This window comes from Cryphonectria parasitica, assembly GCF_011745365.1.
Source record: "Cryphonectria parasitica EP155 unplaced genomic scaffold M406scaffold_10, whole genome shotgun sequence".
In the NCBI taxonomy this organism is placed as follows: Eukaryota; Fungi; Ascomycota; class Sordariomycetes; order Diaporthales; family Cryphonectriaceae; genus Cryphonectria; species Cryphonectria parasitica.
Window position 1 is genome coordinate 273,503 of NW_024468918.1, and position 18,357 is coordinate 291,859.

The 18,357-nt window shown below is 52.8% G+C and overlaps 8 protein-coding genes across 8 annotated transcripts; 6 read left to right on the forward strand and 2 right to left on the reverse strand.

Moving 5' to 3' along the window:
* Positions 1 to 312: 312 nt before the first annotated feature.
* Positions 313 to 3,674, forward strand: M406DRAFT_343335 (uncharacterized protein; the record flags this gene model as incomplete). Its single annotated transcript, XM_040921858.1, has 3 exons — positions 313 to 699; positions 742 to 2,748; positions 3,666 to 3,674. 3 exons carry the CDS (start codon positions 313 to 315, stop codon positions 3,672 to 3,674), a joined length of 2,403 nt encoding a protein of 800 aa, XP_040771168.1.
* Positions 3,675 to 4,416: 742 nt separating this feature from the next.
* Positions 4,417 to 6,205, forward strand: M406DRAFT_296864 (cytochrome P450; the record flags this gene model as incomplete). The annotated part of the gene is made up of 4 exons (XM_040919280.1): positions 4,417 to 4,897; positions 5,013 to 5,692; positions 5,787 to 5,953; positions 6,037 to 6,205. The coding sequence occupies exons 1-4, from the start codon at positions 4,492 to 4,494 to the stop codon at positions 6,203 to 6,205; spliced, it is 1,422 nt and encodes a 473-aa protein (XP_040771169.1). The 5' UTR covers positions 4,417 to 4,491.
* Positions 6,206 to 7,212: 1,007 nt separating this feature from the next.
* On the forward strand, positions 7,213 to 9,190 carry M406DRAFT_343337 (aspartate kinase; the record flags this gene model as incomplete). The annotated part of the gene is made up of 6 exons (XM_040921859.1): positions 7,213 to 7,299; positions 7,409 to 7,428; positions 7,501 to 7,581; positions 7,699 to 8,023; positions 8,092 to 9,013; positions 9,093 to 9,190. 6 exons carry the CDS (start codon positions 7,213 to 7,215, stop codon positions 9,188 to 9,190), a joined length of 1,533 nt encoding a protein of 510 aa, XP_040771170.1.
* A 626-nt stretch (positions 9,191 to 9,816) lies between these two features.
* Positions 9,817 to 10,905, forward strand: M406DRAFT_269132 (uncharacterized protein; the record flags this gene model as incomplete). Its single annotated transcript, XM_040917988.1, has 2 exons — positions 9,817 to 10,404; positions 10,471 to 10,905. The coding sequence occupies 2 exons, from the start codon at positions 9,817 to 9,819 to the stop codon at positions 10,903 to 10,905; spliced, it is 1,023 nt and encodes a 340-aa protein (XP_040771171.1).
* A 346-nt stretch (positions 10,906 to 11,251) lies between these two features.
* M406DRAFT_358535 (uncharacterized protein) lies at positions 11,252 to 12,715 on the reverse strand. Its single transcript, XM_040923926.1, has 3 exons — positions 12,544 to 12,715; positions 12,165 to 12,418; positions 11,252 to 12,007 (listed from the first exon to the last, which is right to left on the reverse strand). The coding sequence occupies exons 1-3, from the start codon at positions 12,619 to 12,621 to the stop codon at positions 11,977 to 11,979; spliced, it is 363 nt and encodes a 120-aa protein (XP_040771172.1). The 5' UTR covers positions 12,622 to 12,715; the 3' UTR covers positions 11,252 to 11,976.
* A 197-nt stretch (positions 12,716 to 12,912) lies between these two features.
* On the forward strand, positions 12,913 to 13,471 carry M406DRAFT_343340 (uncharacterized protein; the record flags this gene model as incomplete). The annotated part of the gene is made up of 2 exons (XM_040921860.1): positions 12,913 to 12,959; positions 13,099 to 13,471. The coding sequence occupies 2 exons, from the start codon at positions 12,913 to 12,915 to the stop codon at positions 13,469 to 13,471; spliced, it is 420 nt and encodes a 139-aa protein (XP_040771173.1).
* A 316-nt stretch (positions 13,472 to 13,787) lies between these two features.
* On the reverse strand, positions 13,788 to 15,632 carry M406DRAFT_269447 (protein phosphatase 5; the record flags this gene model as incomplete). The annotated part of the gene is made up of 8 exons (XM_040918010.1): positions 13,788 to 13,826; positions 13,892 to 14,016; positions 14,073 to 14,434; positions 14,503 to 14,746; positions 14,813 to 15,248; positions 15,300 to 15,363; positions 15,384 to 15,391; positions 15,474 to 15,632. 8 exons carry the CDS (start codon positions 15,630 to 15,632, stop codon positions 13,788 to 13,790), a joined length of 1,437 nt encoding a protein of 478 aa, XP_040771174.1.
* A 446-nt stretch (positions 15,633 to 16,078) lies between these two features.
* Positions 16,079 to 18,137, forward strand: M406DRAFT_283256 (uncharacterized protein). Its single transcript, XM_040918507.1, has one exon. The coding sequence runs from the start codon at positions 16,101 to 16,103 to the stop codon at positions 17,445 to 17,447; it is 1,347 nt and encodes a 448-aa protein (XP_040771175.1). The 5' UTR covers positions 16,079 to 16,100; the 3' UTR covers positions 17,448 to 18,137.
* The last annotated feature ends 220 nt before the right edge of the window (positions 18,138 to 18,357 follow it).

The following is an 18,357-nucleotide window of genomic DNA, read 5'->3' on the forward strand; positions in this document are numbered from 1 at the left end:
CGTCCTTTTGGGACTTCCCCTGTGGCCTAGTATTGAAGATGCGATCAGCGGGAACGAGTGTCACTGTTGGTGGAGCTAGCCCCTGGGCCCTTGCACTGAGGCGCTAGCGGCTGAAAACAGACCCACCACCTTCAATGACGAACTTCGGCCTTCAAGTCTTGATGGCGGCGTCAATTCTCCGACTTCATCTTGCTGCGCTTACTTATGGACCACACGCCTTTCCTCAACAATCGGTGACCATGAGCTGCCAGATATTTATGTCTATTAACAGATAGTTATCCTATCTTCCCCTGTCTTAGCCATTTCATCATAATGGTTTCGGGGGCAGCCGCGCGCCGTGCTTACGGCGCGCTCCAGCTGCTCCCACCGCGCAGTCTCAGCTCTTCTGGCTCTACCCTAGGCGTCGCTTCGGGTAGACCTCAAATACCAGAGCTTCTAAATACTACTAGCACTTTCTCGTCGTTGAGGATCCTTTCGACTCGGCCGCTCGTTGGTGCGACACCCTCACGTCCTTTCTCTTCGTTTCGGAACGTCCCAGATCCCCATCAACCAACATCCACCGGTATTATTGCGGAAGTATTCACGAAAGCATTCCAGTCGACGACAAGAAGACGTGGGATAATACAATATGGCACAACTCGGCCGCTCTCAACGACTACGGTCTTACGGCAGGAAGCACAACGGCCGACAAAAGAGCCTGTAGTGAAGGAGGCGAACGAAGCTGCGAAGGAGCAGAACAAGGAAAACACCGAGCAAGCACCGGAGCAGAATGATGACACTCACGAGCATGGCTTTAAGCAGACCGAACGCGCCAAGCAGGCCGCACAGGTCAACATGAGTGCACGGCTATCGAAGGAGGGCAAGAGCTCCAACCAGGGCGGGTGGGCCGAGATTGTGCGTCTTGTCAAGATTGCTAGGCCTGAGGTCAAGTGGTTGAGCATATCGTTCGTCTTCTTGCTCCTCTCGTCCGCAGTCACCATGTCGATTCCCTTCTCGGTCGGGCGCATTCTGGACATTGCTACCTCCAGCAAGGATGAGACCACGTTGTTCGGCCTGACTCTGAACCAATTCTTCATGGGATTCGCAGCGTTCATGACCCTAGGCGCCTGTGCGAATTTTGGACGTGTCGTGTTGCTGCGGATCGTTGGTGAAAGGGTTGTCGCCAGACTGAGATCACAGCTGTACCGCAGGACTTACGTGCAGGATGCCGAGTTCTTTGACGCCAACAGGGTGGGCGACCTCATCTCACGCTTGAGCTCCGACACGGTCATTGTCGGCAAGAGCATCACGCAGAATATCTCTGACGGCCTCAGAGCTATTGTCAGCGGTGCGACTGGGTTTGCGGCCATGGCTTGGTTGAGCCCCAAGTTGACATCTGTGATACTGTTGATGTTCCCACCGATCGCCATTGGAGCCTTTTTCTACGGCCGCTTCATCCGTAACATCAGTCGACAGATCCAGAAGAATCTAGGCACCCTCACCAAGATCGCCGAGGAACGCCTGGGCAACATCAAGACCAGTCAGGCATTTGCCGGCGAGATACAGGAAATCAATCGTTACAATAAGCAAGTCCGGAGGATCTTCAACTTAGGACGAAAAGAGTCAATCATCGCGGCCACTTTCTTCGGATCGACCGGCTGGGCTGGGAACATGACCATCCTCGCGCTGCTCATCGTGGGTGGCAACCTGGTGCGCTCCGGAGTAATGACCATGGGCGATCTGACGAGCTTCATGATGTACACCGTCTTTGCCGGATCGAGTCTCTTTGGTGTGTCTGGATTCTACTCTGAACTCATGAAGGGAGTCGGCGCTGCGTCCCGCTTGTTTGAACTACAAGACAGACACCCTACCATCCCCGCTACTGTCGGCAAGAAGGTCATCTCCGCCCAGGGTCCAATTCGCTTCAATGGCATCAGCTTCGCCTATCCTACACGACCGGCTGTATCTATCTTTCGCAACATCGACTTCGAAATTCCATCCGGCAGCAACGTGTGCATTGTGGGCCCATCAGGCGGTGGCAAGTCGACTGTGGCCTCCCTGCTTTTGCGCTTCTATAATCCTACAACGGGCAGTATCACCATAAATGGTGTAGACATCAAGGACATGAATGTCAAGTCGCTGCGGCGCCGCATCGGCATGGTTGCGCAAGAGCCTGTACTCTTCTCAGGCACGGTCGCCGAGAACATTGCCTACGGCAGGCCAGACGCCTCCCGAACCGAGATCATCATGGCGGCCAGGAAGGCCAACTGTGGCTTCATCAGCGACTTTCCCGAGGGTCTCGAGACGCAAGTCGGTGCTCGTGGCGCTCAACTGTCGGGTGGCCAGAAGCAGCGCATTGCTATTGCTCGAGCGCTCCTGAAAGATCCGGACATTCTTATCCTGGATGAGGCGACAAGCGCCCTGGATGCCGAATCCGAGACCCTCGTGAACTCTGCGCTGGCCAAGCTGCTCGAGGGCCGCAGCACGACCATCTCGATCGCACACCGTCTGTCTACCATCAAACGGTCAGACCGCATTATCGTGCTCTCGAGCGAGGGCACTGTGGCGGAGACTGGCAGTTACACCGAGCTGAGCGCCAACCCTGAGAGCGCCTTCAGCAGGCTGATGGAATGGCAGATGAGCGGTGGTGAGATCCCTGCCGATCAGCGCCAGGCGAGAAATTCACCGCACGTCACCGAGACAGAGGAGATTGAGGACGACCTGGCGGAAGACGAGGTAGAGGACGAGGCGGAACAGGTTCATGAAAAGGTGGGGGAGAGGAAGGAGTAATATGTTGTGGCCGGTCAAAAGGACAGGGGCATAGACAGCTTGCGTGCTATCGAAACAAAAGCGACTTGGGTATCTTGTATGATACGTCTCGGTGAATACGGACTGGTCGGCCTACTTGGTATGAGGTCCAACTTGACTCTTGAAGCTTTACCGCCCGTTCAGACTGGCTTGCCTTGGGACGTTGCGCGATGTTTACACGTGATGTTCGGGTGATTACACGCCCCTTAGCGAGTCCTCTGGAGATCCTTTTTTTTCTTACATATATAAACAAAATAGTAAACAATATCGCCGCTCAAATGTTTTTATAAAGTAGAAAAGAAAAACACACAGGAAGAAAGCAAAGGAAAGAAAATTCATTAGGATCTTCTTCTCCTCTCCACTATCATGACAGCAGCTCGAATGTTCTGCATAAGTCTAGTACAAGCATGCTTTCCCATGAAAGTGTACTTCATTACCGCAACACAAGCCAACCTTGACAAAAAGGCACATCAACGCCACATTTCCGCACAACAATATGTAGTTCCACAAGCTTGCGACAGATGGTATCCTGTGTCTACTCAAAAAGGGCGCGAGTACGACCTGTGCACGTTCGCCCGTCTAAGCAATAGGGTACCTTGAATACCACTATATACATCCTCGTAATACGGGCTTAAGGCCTGCAACCATCTGCCCGAACCCCGTCGCTCCGGAAACTTCTCTTCCTCTCCCCTATTCTTAATTACCTTACTTATGCAGCAACTCCACTGTACGGCTCGAATAAAATAGCCCATTCTGTCGAAGTCCGACTATACGGCCTGGATAAAGCATGCCAACCTCAGTCACAGACATACGGTACATGCGGGCCCAGCATCGAGGACTTCCGTATGTCGCCCTAAGATGCAACTGACTCATTGAAGAACAGATAAACAAGAGGAGGAAGAAAGCGGGGCAAGAAAGAAAAACAAAAGGCTGCCTGTTTTGCAGAAAGCACGCCTGCTACAGTCCATACTTCTCATACGCCGAAGAGTCACCATTTTACCTGTAACATGCAGCTGACAGGCGGGAGCGGGATAGGACGGCATAGCGTGCATGTACTGTTGTAGTTGCAGTAGCCTATAACTACTCTATTGGCAGACACGAATACCAAAAAAAACATGCTGATCGACAACGTTACAGCGGCAAGGTTGGATGAATGAGCATCAAAGAAAGAATGGGGAAAAAAGATGAAAAAGGATGAATATGCTGGCACTTGCATTTAGAAGGGGATCATTTCGAGAATGACACGGGACAGCTGCTACGGATTTCGCCCCAATTCCGGATGTCCTGGGTTGCATATATATAATATCGTACTCTGTGAAATCGTGTATTTATAAGAAATGATTACCTCGATTGTCTTCTTTCTCTTTTTCTTATGGAGAAGAACGGTGAAAGATCATCATTATCATAGTCACCATCATTTGTTCTCGTGAAGGAATATCGAATAGTTGTTGTTCACCATGGCTATTCTGAGTGTCATGAGGCCTCATCTGGGCAGCTTATTCGTGATGGCCTTTGTCGCTGTAAGTTAATTCTCAACCTCCTTGTTGACTCACCCTGGTGGTTCAGACGAAGTTATCAGAAGCCATCTTGCAATAGACTAACACACCATTCACCCATCCTCAAAAGATCATCGGCTACCTCGCCTACTCGGTTCTATACAACATCTTCTTCCACCCACTACGATCATTCCCAGGCCCCTTGCTCATGCGCACGAGCCGTCTGCCCTATTGCTTCCACCTCCTCTCGGGACGTCTTCCCTTTAGGGTTCTCGAACTGCACAAGACATATGGTAGCGTGGTGCGCATCGCCCCTGACGAGCTCGTCTTCGCGGACGCGCGTGCCTGGCGGGACATCATGGGCCATCGCGCGGCAGGGGAACCCGAGATGGAAAAGGCCAAGATCTTTTACCGGGGGAGGGCAAACGCGCCAACGACTCTACTCAACGCCGACAGGGACGACCACGGGAAGCTGAGGAGGCTGCTGGCGCATGGGTTCAGCGAGCGGAGCATGCGGGAGCAGCAGCCCATCATCATGCGGTATGTCGACCTTTTGATCAGGCGGCTTCATGAGAACTCCCAGGGCGGGACCAACAAGCTGGACATGGTCAAGTGTGAGTAGTTTGCTATGATGCATCTCTTTCTCTCTCTCTCTCTCTCTCTCTCTCTCTGTGTGTGTGTGTGTGTGTGTGTGTGTATGTATGTGCCTGACATACTTGTGTGCCGTAGGGTACAACTACACCACGTTCGATGTCATCGGCGACCTGACCTTTGGCGAGCCCTTCGGCTGTCTTGAGAACTCCGACTACCACCCCTGGGTCTCTATGATCTTCGCAGGCATTAAGTTCGGCGCCTACGGGCTGACGTCCAGGTCCCTCCCCTGGGTCCAGCGCCTCGTGATGGCGCTCGTACCCCGCGGCCTGGCCAAGAAGCGCGAAGAACACCTCAAGCTCACCAAGGAGAAGCTTCTCAAGCGCATGAACATGGGTGCCTCACGACCCGACCTGATCGAGGGCCTACTGCGAAAGCACCAGGACGTGGGGGAGAAGGGGAAGAATGATCATCATCATGACGACAATGACGACGACGACATCGTCATGGACGTCCACAGGCTACAATTGTCGTGTAGCGGGCTGATCGTTGCCGGATCAGAGACCACGGCCACGCTACTTTCGGGCGTCACGTACCTGCTCGGTCGGAACCCGGACAAGCTGGCCAGGCTGACGGCCGAGGTGCGATCCGCGTTCCAGAGGGAGGATGAGATCGATTTTGCGTCGGCGAGCAGGCTGAATTACCTCCTGGCCTGTCTCGACGAGGGGCTGCGCATCTATTCTCCCACGCCGCTGGGCTTGCCTCGCTCGGTGCCCAAGGGGGGTTGGACCATTGCCGGGCATTATGTCGCCGAGGATGTAAGTGACTACCCAGGTTGACATGACACTGCAAGCCACACGTGGATGTCCTTTGCTAATCATGAGTTGCCTCGTCCTCATCCTCCTCTTGCAGACGATTGTGTCTCAGTACCACTATGCCCTGTACCACAATGAGGAGTTCTTCACGGCACCTGAGGAGTTCCACCCAGAGCGCTGGCTTGGGGACCCGAGGTTTGCCACTGACAATCGTGATATATTCCAGCCTTTCCACGTTGGACCGAGGAACTGTGTGGGCAGAAAGTAAGCCGTGATATTGTTTCGCTCCGCTCCCCTTCGAATTGCATTTCCGTGTAGCAAAACTGACCATCTTCTTCCCAATGCAGTCTGGCATATGTTGAGATGCGCGTCATCCTCGCCCGCACGCTGTGGAATTTCGACCTGAAGCTTGCCGAGGACAGCCAAAACTGGATCCGCGAGCAAAAGATTTATCTGCTGTGGGAGAAACAGGCTCTGAACGTGTACCTGGTGCCGAGGAAATTTGAGCAATCATAAACGGCTTTGTACTGTGGCAAACCAAGGCCATTCTTCTTCATCAATTAGTAGTGTATGTTTGGGACGAACATACCATAGCATGTTTGCGCTGGGCTGCCTTGTACTTTGTCCACTAGTGAATTTTTATTGAATAAAGGGAACTGGGTTTCTTCCTCTTCCTGTTGTTGCCCTAATAGGACTTTAGAGGGCGAACAGGTACCTGTAGGAGAGTGAAACGCCATCTGCTGCTCCACACTGAGTTGAGTGAGGACTAATTAAGGTTCTGAATACTTGCAGCAGTTGCAGCCCAGCAGTAAAGGCGATCTCGGCAGTGCTTGCCTCTGATGCTGCAGCTGAATAGTGGGGCTCAAGTTCCGGGGTCGGCATGGTGGCCCGCTAGTCAAAAAAGAAAAACAACGTGCCAACTAGACCCCTCCAGCCCCTCCAAACTCGAAAAAAAAAAAAAAAAAAAGATTAAAAAAGGAAGGAAAGAAGAATGGCAGCCTCTCCTTATAGAAACATTTCTTATGTGAACCAAGATTTTTATTGAGAAGGCTGTATGATTTTGCTGGTGGCTATGCTCTGTTATATCTGCCAAAGAGTCACATGAATCGACGTGAAGTGAGGTCACAGTGGCTCAAGACATAACGAGATTCGAAAGGATACTCGGGTGACTCTATTCAATTAGTCCCTCCTAATTTTTTCTCTTCCCACCCCTCCCCTTCTCTCTCTTTCGTTTCCCTCCTGGACCCCTTCTCCATTATCCTTGCACCGCTCGACTGGATGGTGATTTTGCTCCACCCAATTGACTCACGTCAACGTCGTCGAATTTCCAAGGTTCGCAACCAGTCCTTCATTCCTGCGAGCCATTTCCAACCCATATTCGCTCAATCGACCACCGTTCCTCAAAAAAGGACTCCAGGCGGTCCCGGGTGGTTTTTAAATCTGTATCATCGTCCTGTCGTTTCTTGAAGAGAAGGAACTATCTGTCATCAATACACAGGCACTCAATGGGAGAGGCCGTCATGATGAAGTCTGTCGTGAGGAATAATTGCCCAAATGGCTGGGTGGTTCAGAAGTTTGGTGGCACCAGCGTGGGCAAATGGCCGGAAAAGGTACGGTTGCAGTGTGTGGTCGATTTATGCTATCCTCGTGCTTGGTCCTTGTTTGCAACCCTCTCAATCTTGATAGCAAGTAAGCTGATGATCATCATTCTGTCCGCAGATAGCAGAGGACATCGTCAGGTATGTCGCCCACCGTGCTGGTGCGGTCTGCTGTTCAGCCCCAGGCGTGCTGACTGACTCATGATGGGGCAGGGCGAGTATGAGTGACAACAAGGTCGCTATCGTCTGCTCAGCACGAAGCTCGGGGAAGAAGGTCACGGGCACCACAAGTCGGTGAGTGTGTGGTCCATTACCAATCTGAACCTGGTGCTATTGATGAGCCTGGCCAAGGCCCATCGTTATGGACATCCTCGGCTGACAGATCACTCACTTGCGGCGCTAAAACTGAAGACTCCTCGAGGTCTTCAGGAGATTACGGAATATAGACGCTGCGACTGGCGAACATGCCATGCAGACTGAGTTGACGGAGCAGGCCAACAGCATCATACAAGACATCTGCAACGACCACATCGCTGCCGCAGAGTCATCTGTCCGAGATCCTGAGCTCAGGGAGTCACTAAAGCAGGATATCCAAAATGAGTGCCAGGAGCTCGTCGAGTACATTCAGGCCTCAAAACGCTTCAAGCTCGAGATCAACTCAAGATCCAAAGACCGTGTCGTCAGTTTTGGTGAGAGGTTGAGCTGCAGATTTATGGCATATGTCTTAAGAGACAGGGTGCGTGTCCCCTTCTTGCACGTGCCCCTCGAGGAAGATGAGGCGATGTAGCTAACCTCGGAATGCAGAATGTGGAGGCAGAATACGTCGACCTTGCCGATGCGCTGCACACGGACGGCGCAGTGCGCCTCGACACCTTCTTCTACCGTGATGCAGCAGCCATCTTCAAAGCCAAGGTCGCCGCCTGCGAGGACCGCGTCCCCGTCATCACTGGCTTCTTCGGTAACGTCCCTGGCAGCCTGATGGACGGCGATGTCGGGCGGGGCTACACCGACCTGTGCGCCGCGCTCGTCGCGGTGGGCCTCAGCGCGGACGAGCTGCAGATCTGGAAGGAGGTCGACGGTATTTTCACGGCTGACCCCACCAAGGTGCCCACGGCGCGGCTGTTGGCGTCCATCACGCCGTCCGAGGCCGCCGAGCTGACCTTCTACGGGTCCGAGGTCATCCACCATCTCACGATGGACCAGGTGATCAAGGCGACCCCGCCGATCCCGGTGCGCATCAAGAACGTCAAGAATCCACGCGGCGCCGGCACCATCGTCGTCCCAGACCCAGTGCTGGCGCCCGGTCACGAGCTGAAGCGCTCGAGGCCGAGCGAGATCAACCTGGCAAGAAAGACGCCCAAACGGCCCACGGCTGTCACCATCAAGGACAAGATCTCAGTCATCAACGTGCACTCCAACAAGAGGTCCATCGCGCACGGGTTCGTGGCGCGCGTGTTTATGATCCTGGACAAGTACAAGATCTCGGTCGACCTCATCTCCACGAGTGAGGTGCACGTGTCGATGGCGATTCACCTGCAGAGCTCCGAGACCGAGGGTTTCGAACTGGCCACCAAGGAGCTGGCCGAGTGCGGCGATGTTAGTGTGCTGCACGGCATGGCTATCCTGAGCCTGGTCGGCGCGGACATGAAGAACATGATCGGTGTGGCCGGCAAAATGTTCACAACGCTCGGCGGGCACAATGTCAACATTGAGATGATTTCACAGGGTACGTCTGTCCAAGTCTTTTTTCCTTGTCCTTTCTTCTTGTTTTCTTGTCTCACTCTAACAATACCCTGTGGCTATAGGAGCAAGCGAGATCAATATCTCGTGCGTCATTGACGCCCGTGATGCGACGAGGGCCATGAATGTACTTCATACGAGCCTCTTCACATTTTTAGAATGAAGCAGAGATAGATGCACCTCTCTGGGTTACCTTCTGGCATAGAGGATGATAGGTAGAAGAAAAAAAAAGGAGAGAAAGGAAAAGGAAAATGATTTGAAAAGATGATGCATAGCTATAGCATACAGTACTTAGAAGGTTGGGCATCTTTCTACTTAGATATGCAAAGAACCAAAGCTCTAGACAGACGGGCACCGGGTCATGTATACTTGCCAGACTGCTTTGCAGTTATGTTTGTCGTCTTTTTGTCTTGTTGCTGTTGTGGCGACCAACAACTTTACTTGCCTGGACGGGGACCCCCGGGTGTAAATACGGCCACGGAAGCCGCAAGTCACCCCACATCGGAGCGACCCCAGTGTAACAATACCCAGTGCACCGAAATTAATCTTCACATGCTAACCCAACCTTTACCGTATCTCAACCATCAACTTTCTGCCACCAGCGACCTTCAACACCGTTCACCAAGAACCACGGCAGCGTCACCACCGCGCACGGCCTCTACTGGCTGCGAAACCCACACCCTCCCTCAAAACGACACACGACTTCTGTTTGCAAATTCGACAACACCCCTCCGCCACCCCCTCCACCCCTTTTTCCTTTCCAGCCAACCCAGCACCAACACCCAAAAGATGGGCCGCGCCGAAGTAGGCAGCACAAAATGGGTCTCGAACCAACAAAAATCCAAAGGCCTCGGCCGCCTACGCTGGTACTGCCAAGTCTGCGAGCGCCAGATGCGCGACGAGAACGGCTTCAAGATGCACGTACAGAGCGAGTCGCACGTGCGGCAGATGCTCGTCGTGGGCGAGGACCCCAAAAAGGCCATCAACGAGTTCAGCACACAGTTCAACCGCGACTTCCTGCAGCAGCTGCGCACGTCGCACGGCACAAAGGCGGTGCACATCAACCACTTTTACCAAGAGTACATCGCCAACAAGGAGCACGTGCACATGAACGCCACGAGGTGGCCCAGCCTGACCGAGTATGCCAAGTACCTCGGGCGGGAGGGCATCTGCCGCGTCGAGGAGACGGACAAGGGCTTGCACATTGCGTGGGTCGACAATAGCCCCGAGGCGCTGAAGCGGGCTGAGGCGATCCGGAAGAAGGAGATGATGGACAAGGGGGATGAGGAGCGGGAGTTGCGGATGATTCGGGAGCAGCAGAAGCGCGCTGAGAGGGCCGCGGAGGAGAGGAGGAAGGGGAAGGGGGCGCCGGATGTGGTGGAGGAGGAGGAGGAGGGAGAAGGCGACGGGGGAGAGGAGGAGGAGAAGAAGAAGAAGAAGAAGAAGAAGAAGGGGTTCAGGCTTGAGGATGGCGAGAAGATCAAGCTGTCATTCGGCGTAAAGCCAGCTGAGAAAAAGGCCGATACACCACCAGAGTCCAAACCCGGCACGCCAGCAGCAGAAGTAGCAGCAGATGATGATGATGACACCACCAACAAAAAGGACATAGCAGAGCCAGCAAAGCCCGCAGAGCCATCGAAGCCGGGGGGGGGTTTCTCCCTGGGCGCGAAGCCTCAGCCGAAGAATGTCTTTGCCCAGGCCAAGAAGAATGCTCTGTCGGGCGGCGCCAAGAAGTCGTTCAAGATCGAGCAGCCCAAGAAGATGAGCGAAGCAGAGAGGATCATGCGGGAGGAGATGGAGAGGAAACGGGCGCGGGAACCTGCGGGAGGTGGTGGGTTGGCTGGGAGAGGAACGAACAAGAGGCCTCGTTTTGGCTAGACAAGACTTGCGATATTTGTGCAGCAATGATACCCTTTAGACGCAAGAGCCTTCTGTTTTGACTTCATGACGTTCAGCCTGGACACGTATCTCTGTAGTAAGATGTATATCTAATTTCCGTCTGTAGTAGTGGAGAAAGGCTACTTCTTGGAGGGTTTCCAGCTATAGAAGCATATATACACAATGGTTTGATCAACTCAAAGAACAGACTTGGAAACCCAGCCGTCAACTCCAGTCACATCGGCGGCACCCAGAGGCCTGGACCGTGTCTTTCTTTCTCTTCTTTTCTTTGCAACGGGGATAGCTCCTGTGCTGCGTTTCTGTATGGCTTACTGGTCTGGTATTTGGTTTGGTCAATTTTTTTTTTAAAAAAAAATTCGTGCAGTCCTCGGCTACTCATTTCAATGCTATATTGCACCCCCATCACAGCAACCGTTTTGCATGAACCATGCTGCTGTTGTCTACCCCTTGTTGGTTTTGAGTAGGCTCGCAAGTCCGACCGCTGCCTCTTCTGCCTTTTCAGGTCTGCTTTAGAATGCGCTCGAGAGCGGCACTTCATATGGCACGACGCCGCGCTTCCCTCTCTTGCGCCATTGATCTATTCATCATGAAGAGCCAGCCGCCCTGCCCTTCATTTTCAGTTGCAGCAAGACTCTTCTCTCCACAAGTGGTGGATCCCCAGATTCAATCTCCCAGCATCGTCAGGCCTTCAATAGCATCAAGTCGCCCCTTGTCCTTGTCCTTAAAAAGGTAACAGTAACGCTACCTCCACTGCGCTCTGGCAACCCTGCGTGACCTTTTTTTTTTTTAAGTTATCCACTGCCTGTGCCTCTGCACCTTGGCCAGAAATTTGCAGCTCCACGTTGATGTTTCTGATCGAAACCTGTATTTTTGAACCATCTCGGTCCACAGTATCAATGTCTGGAATGTCATTCGCCCAGTCACCATCAAGGATATGTGCAAGCTCCGCAAGACGTTCGAGTCGTGTCGTAGGCAGTGGGCGTTATGCCTCTTGAGATTCAGAAGCCCCACCTCTCAGCTCAACCATCAGATCGGAGTCGCTACGTGCCTTTAATCATCATTGCCCGCACTCCCATCACGTCTGTATCACTGTCAGCTTCATGTGCACCCCTCTTGACCTGCACCATCTAAACACCTTGTACAAGGACGGTCCCTGTACAGACAGGCAGCCAAGCATCCAAGCGCGGCTGCGTGCAGAAACCCAGAGAATAGACCTATAATGTGCGGTGTAGACTCACGGTATATACCGGATATTATACTCCTCCAGCAGGTTCGTGACGACATCAGGAGGCAAGGTGCCCATGACCTTGGTGGCGTAGGTGCCTTTGATGTACTTGTCGATGCGCTGCCACTTGGCTACCCAGGAGCGGGCGGGGTCGGCAAGAGCGATGAGGCCCTCGTAGACGGACGATGTGCATAGCTCGATGGCCTCCTCGTTGCCGGCGAGGTGCAGGTACTCTTCGCAGTTGGGACATCCGTTGCGCTTGAACTCCTGATGAGGTGGGATCAAGCGTTAGCGAAAAGAACAGCAGCAAGCGTTACATAGAATAGGGAGGAAGATCGTCTTCAGTAGGGTTTAGGAACGTGCTTGATGAAAGGAAGAGGTGGAGGACGCACTGTTTTTGGTAGGACGATGGAGCAGACCATGCAGGCACGTTTGCCTCTGCGCTGCGTCTCGGAGCTGAACTTGTCCATCGTGGAGCGAGTAAGAGTAGGGTTTGATAGATGCGATCGTAGGAATATGATGTCGTTGACGTGAATTGTTATTATTGTTATTGGCGGTGAAGCTGCCTTTTCAGTTTTGCTTGGGGAAGACTAAGCACGTCGTTGTAAGATGCTCTTTGTCGTGGGAGACAAGGCGGCTTGCTTTCCCTTGGATACTTAAAATGTTTAAGGTAGAGAGTTGAGGTTGAGGTAGAGCTGCAGGAGAGCGATCATTACAGGGAGCATGTGGAGGCTGCACCGGCAGGCACATGTAGTGCAGGGATGGCCCTGCTAGAAGACTCGACCCTGAGTCTGCAGTTATTTTCCCAGTGACTATCGATTCAGTCCTCAACGACGAGTCCCAATAACTCACTTCCTGTTGAAAAGCACCAATATGGCCGACACAATGGATATCGACACGGCTGTAGATGAGGCTATAACCAAGGCGAAGAAAACGAAATCAAAAAGTTCCACTAAGTCTCACGATATATACAGCACCACCATCAAGACCCCACCTCACGCCTATGCCCATTTGGAACTCATCACCACCGCTACGCAGGAACTGGTATTAGACGAGCTGATGCTCCGCCAGTTCCTCACATCCGCGCTGAGGCAGTTTCTAGGCCTTACTGGAATGGGCATACCCATCGACATCCTCAAAGTTGCTGGGCGAGAGTGTTGGGTGCGCATGCCTCGACAAGATTTGGGAGCCTTTTCTAGTGCCTTAACGGCGTGGACCGGATCGGGACCAGTCTCTGGCATCAGAATCTGCGCAGCAGGAGACTGGCTGGGCGCGCTCGTGGGAAGACATGACCAGCAGAAGATATGGGGGGGACCATGATTTTACTCTTTCCGACATCGCCCTCGCGCATAAATGACCATTGAAATTACCATCCTGGATCTGTTGTTGTCACCCGGCCTTGCCATGACCACCGAAACCAGCCGGACCTTTTTGGATGCCATGGTGCTTGTTTGAGAAAGCAACTGAACATCGCATCCCGCCTGCTTGTGTGGACCGAAGCTCGCCTTCCACCGTTTCCCACGCAAAATCAAAACGCCGCGGTCAGAGAGCCTATGAACCAACTCCGCGGGTATGCTTCCATAAACTGTATCTATATGCAGGAGTCACGCTGAAATGGTCCAGAGTCCTTCGAACCCTACATCACAGAAGACATGATCGAATTGTTGGCGTATGCCTAAGATCAGGTCAGCAATGGTTTTGGGGTAGAAAAGAGGAGGAGAGGGGCGTCGGAAATCTTACCATTGGTCGAATGTTAGGATGAGGAACAGCGTCAAACTTGTGGAAATCCAACTTGTACGTAGATCCGATATTGATGTAAGCACCTTTGTTCTCCGTCATGTCGCAGTACTTGGGCGCGGAGAAGACTATAGCGCGGTGTTAGCAAGTCGACCCTGCAATGACTTCAACCACACTAGCTTACCTGTGATGCACTTTCCATCGTGCTCCTCCTCGTAACCTTCCATGCGAACCTCGTGACTCCGGATGATAGCTTCCAGGCCGTTCTTCTCACAGAAGCGCTTGGTGACATCGGGACCGAACTGCATGCCGACGCCACGCTTGCTTGGGCCACGGCCGGGCTCGGTCTGAGGGTCTGTCCAGAGCATCTCCATCATCAACCCAGCCTGGCCCGGCTGCCTCTGCTTGTGTCGGTCCAGTTTGCGGATGTCGTCCAGGGTGACATTGTCGTCAGAGAACAGACCTCCATGGAGGACAAAGTACTTCTGACCTATCAGCGTTGCCAGAGGCAGTGCCGAGAAGCTTTCCGAGAAGAGCTTGAAGATACTGAATAAAACCCGAGTCAGTATAGTCAGCATGACCGCAATCTTATACAAGGCAGTGATTCTGCTTACCGCTCGTTGTACTTGGCTTTGCACTCTCCTTCAAACCCATAGACCTTGTTCATGTCGTCTGTCTCGTGGTTTCCACGATTCAGGAAGAAGTTCTTGGGCCGCAGCCATTTGTTGGCGTATAGCAATAGAGCAATCTCGGTGGACCATGAGCCTCGGTCAACGAAGTCACCATTGAAGAGATACCAGTGCTTGTCGTCCGGCTTTCCATTCAACCTGAAGAGCTCCATAAGATCGAAGTATTGGCCTGAACTCACGTGGTCAGTCTCCTTTCGGAGCCGGATGGGGGGGGAGGGGGGGGGGGTTAACGCACCGTGAGTATCGCCACAGACAGTGAGCTTGACATCCTCGGGGATCTCAACCTCCACCATTGTTGGCTCATCGTAGACAAGCTTCTTGACAGCCATGATGATCTGATAAACGTATTTCCTATGTATCTTCTTGCCGTTCTTGAACCTCTCTGTCATGTCCTCGATGAACTCCTGCGTCATCTCCTTGTCGAGCTTGACGCCGTCGTATTCCGGCTCGACAGCGATTGAATCAACATCCAGGCCTTCCGCAGCAGAGGGTGCGTCGGTGACCTCGATAGCGGCGAAGAAGTCGAGTTGGCGCACGATCTTCTGGCACTCGACGAGCTTGAGCTTCGCATCCTTGTTGCCCGGGTCGATCTTAGTGCAGGTCTTGAAATCTTGAAGAGCATCTTTCGGTCGCAAGATGGCGGCATGGGCGACAGCGCGGCGGTAGTAAGCCTATGCAGATTTCTACCGTCAGCCACAAAACTCCTCCTCTACCAACCCTACTTGGGATTGGGGAAAACACCCACCTTGACGAAGCCTGGATTCAACTCGATCGCCTTGGTGGCATCTGAAATAGCGTAGCCGAACGCTTCTGTCTTCAGGTAGGCCTAGGAACAAGTGCGACACGGTCAGTCACGCGACCAAGTATGAGCTGTGGCCGGGCCTCGGGTTTCATACCTGTGCCCGGTTTGCGAAGTATGTGGGTTCTGTGTCGTTCAATTTGATCGCCTGAGAGTAGAAATCTATGGCCGTTTGCCAGTCATGCTTCTTGAAAGCCTCGTTACCCTGGTTCTTGAGGTCAACAGCCTTGACCTTGTCCTCCTCTGAGGGAGCCATTACAACCACGTCGCGGCAGCGCTTAGCAAAGAAGGTGGAGGTGGCGAGCAAAGACAAGCTGTTGGGGATGCTTCAAAAGGAAAAAAATAACGAAAGAAAGTGAGGGAACCGGAATTGTGCAGCCTCAATGATATTGCTCCGGACTGTAACTTCCGTACGAACAGGCTGCCAAGTTAGAGACTGTAGGACCAAGTCAGATTTCCTGTTGTAAGGTTGTCCTGTCGGCGCGCATTCGAAAGGTTTCCATGCAAGGCGAAATAGCTAGTGCCGCTGTGCTACTAACCCCTCGACGATCTTATCGCTACTATCAACGTGCAGGGGTCTACCCCACGATGCGCTACTACTAATTGGGCAGTATTTGTGGCCTGTGCTGATCTGACACCTCGCCCCTTGACATCTTCTCCTTCTCCCAGGCTTCCTCTTCCAACTTTATCAAGCCAACAACAGCACAACCACAGACGCGAAATCATGACGGATACCAGCCAGACATCTTCTGCGCTTGTGCGCAAAAGAGATGCCGAGATGGCTCTCATGCCCCCGCCACCGCCCACGAAGAAGATAAAGCGACCCAAGAAAGTCATCGACGAAGAGACATACACCGATGCGCTCTCCAAGATCATAGCGCGTGATTTTTTCCCGGGCCTGCTGGAAAGCGAGACACAGCAAGAGTACCTCGACGCTCTTGAATCCAAGGACAAGTTGTGGATCAATAGCGCCGGTCGGCGGCTCAAGCAGGTTATGACTCCCGGCCGACAGCGTAGGCTCAAACGGCCGATACAGACACCGACGCAGTCTGTTGGACAGACGCCGGTGGGCTATACAGGCGATACACCCATGACCAGCATATCCACTGCACCTTCTACAACCGTAAAGCGGCCGGAGGTTGATACCAACATGAGCCTTGGGGCGTTTCAGGCAAAGTACACAAGCGAAGACAACGAGAGTTTTTACAAGCTTCTGGACAAGCAGAACCAGAAGAGGGCGGGGAAGTACGGATGGCTATGGAGAGGCAACAAGCTTCCCTCCAAGCAAGAGTTGAAACAGATGGAGGTCAAGGCGAAACTTGCTGCGAGCGGTGTGAGCCTGGTGGATGACGGATTTGAGAGGACCAGACTTGCAATCGAGGACAAGGACGACAGACCCGCCATGCCAGATACGTGGAAGGCGGCTCCAATGAATGCGCTCATGTTCGCCCCTGATGGTGTCGATGATGTTGTGGCAGAGACTGTAGCCTCGCGGGCTCAGGCAGCCTCGCGAGCACCACCAAAAATGATTGTGTATGAGAACACGAGGGTGCCTGGTCCAGCTACCGCGCATGAACCTTCACGGCCGCCGTCTCCGACTTTGTCGGCTGTCAGAGATGCGATTGCGGGACGACCTAGGCCAGGAGATCGAGATTCGACTTTTGCTGGTGGGAACGAGACGCCGCGAGTGAACGGGTATGCCTTCGTGGATGACGAAGAGGAAGAGCCAGTAGCGAGCGTGCCAGCCATCGATCTCGGTCCTGGAGATGCCACACCAAACCCATTCAAAATCCAAGATCAGAGAAAACGAGAGGGTCTCCACCACCGCATGGTCGATCGCATAGCACAGTCGAAACGAACGTCAGCGAAGATGGGTCTGGTGGGCAAGGTTGAGCAGACACCAGTCCCAAAGTTTCCAAATAGCCCACGAGTTTCTGGAGAACTGACTCCTGCTGCTCAGCGGCTTTGGAGCAAGATCGGCGGTTCTAAGAAAGCCTCGGACAAGACACCGTTTTCAGACACCGTGACGCCGAAGAACAGAGGGTCGGGACTAAAGAACATGACGAAGTGACAAAGACATCAACATCGACATTGCAGTTTCTACAAGCGATACATACGATACCCATAGAGTGATCAACAATGTCTATCAAGGAAGACATCACTACTGGAAAACGATACAACGCAGCATCTTCGTTTGTGAACTAGATGCTCAAGTCAACTGCACATAAAAGGCTGACGGACTGCTAGATTGAATGTCTTTCCACGGCCATCCAGCAATTCACATACTGACCGCCCCCCAGCATAGGTAATTCCCGCAACCACCGCATATGGCATCGGTGATCTCCCCTGTCCCTTGAGCTGGTCAAGTCTGTGCATGAGCGATGTATGTACCGTGGGCTGCGAGCCCCTTGATCCGAGTTTCGACGTCGGTTCAGTCAGTCATCACACCTTATTCGCCAATTCGTTAATTCCACGAAGAGGAAAGGACGACAGTTCATATGCACTACATTTTACATTTTACCCACAGAGAATATGGGTAAACTGAAAGACTAAACATCTGAGCTGACATTACCCTGCTGGCTGATTCAGCGGGGAAGAAGAAAGAAAGCACACATACACAATTCGAGATGGCAGATGGCATGGGTGCCGGCATATTAGACAAAGGCAGTAGACGGAAAATTATCGCAACATACTACAGCTTCTTGGGAAGACTTTGAGCTGGGATGGGGACAAAAAGATTACAATAAAAATAATAATTCCGGAACCAAGCCTGGATGATCTGTTTTGGCCCACCCAACCTTCCGTTTATATACATCCTCAGGTACAATAGGGCATCCCCGTCGAAGGATCCCTGATAGTGGTAGTCTTTGCCTGCCGTGGCCCATATTTAGGGCTGCAGGGATTATTACATCCATGATGCAAGGTCCAACAATTTCGGGGCCGCATCTTTCTCAATAGCAACTCAACACCTTTCTTTTCTT

Coding starts and splice junctions, on each gene's coding strand:
- M406DRAFT_358535 (XM_040923926.1), bottom strand. CDS start 12,621: ATGGACAAGTTCAGCTCCGAGACGCAGCGCAGAGGCAAACGTGCCTGC. Junction 12,419..12,543: donor CCATCGTCCTACCAAAAACA/GTGCGTCCTCCA, acceptor CCACCTCATCAG/GAGTTCAAGCGCAACGGATG. Junction 12,008..12,164: donor TATAATATCCGGTATATACC/GTGAGTCTACAC, acceptor ACAGTGATACAG/ACGTGATGGGAGTGCGGGCA.
- M406DRAFT_283256 (XM_040918507.1), top strand. CDS start 16,101: ATGACGGATACCAGCCAGACATCTTCTGCGCTTGTGCGCAAAAGAGAT.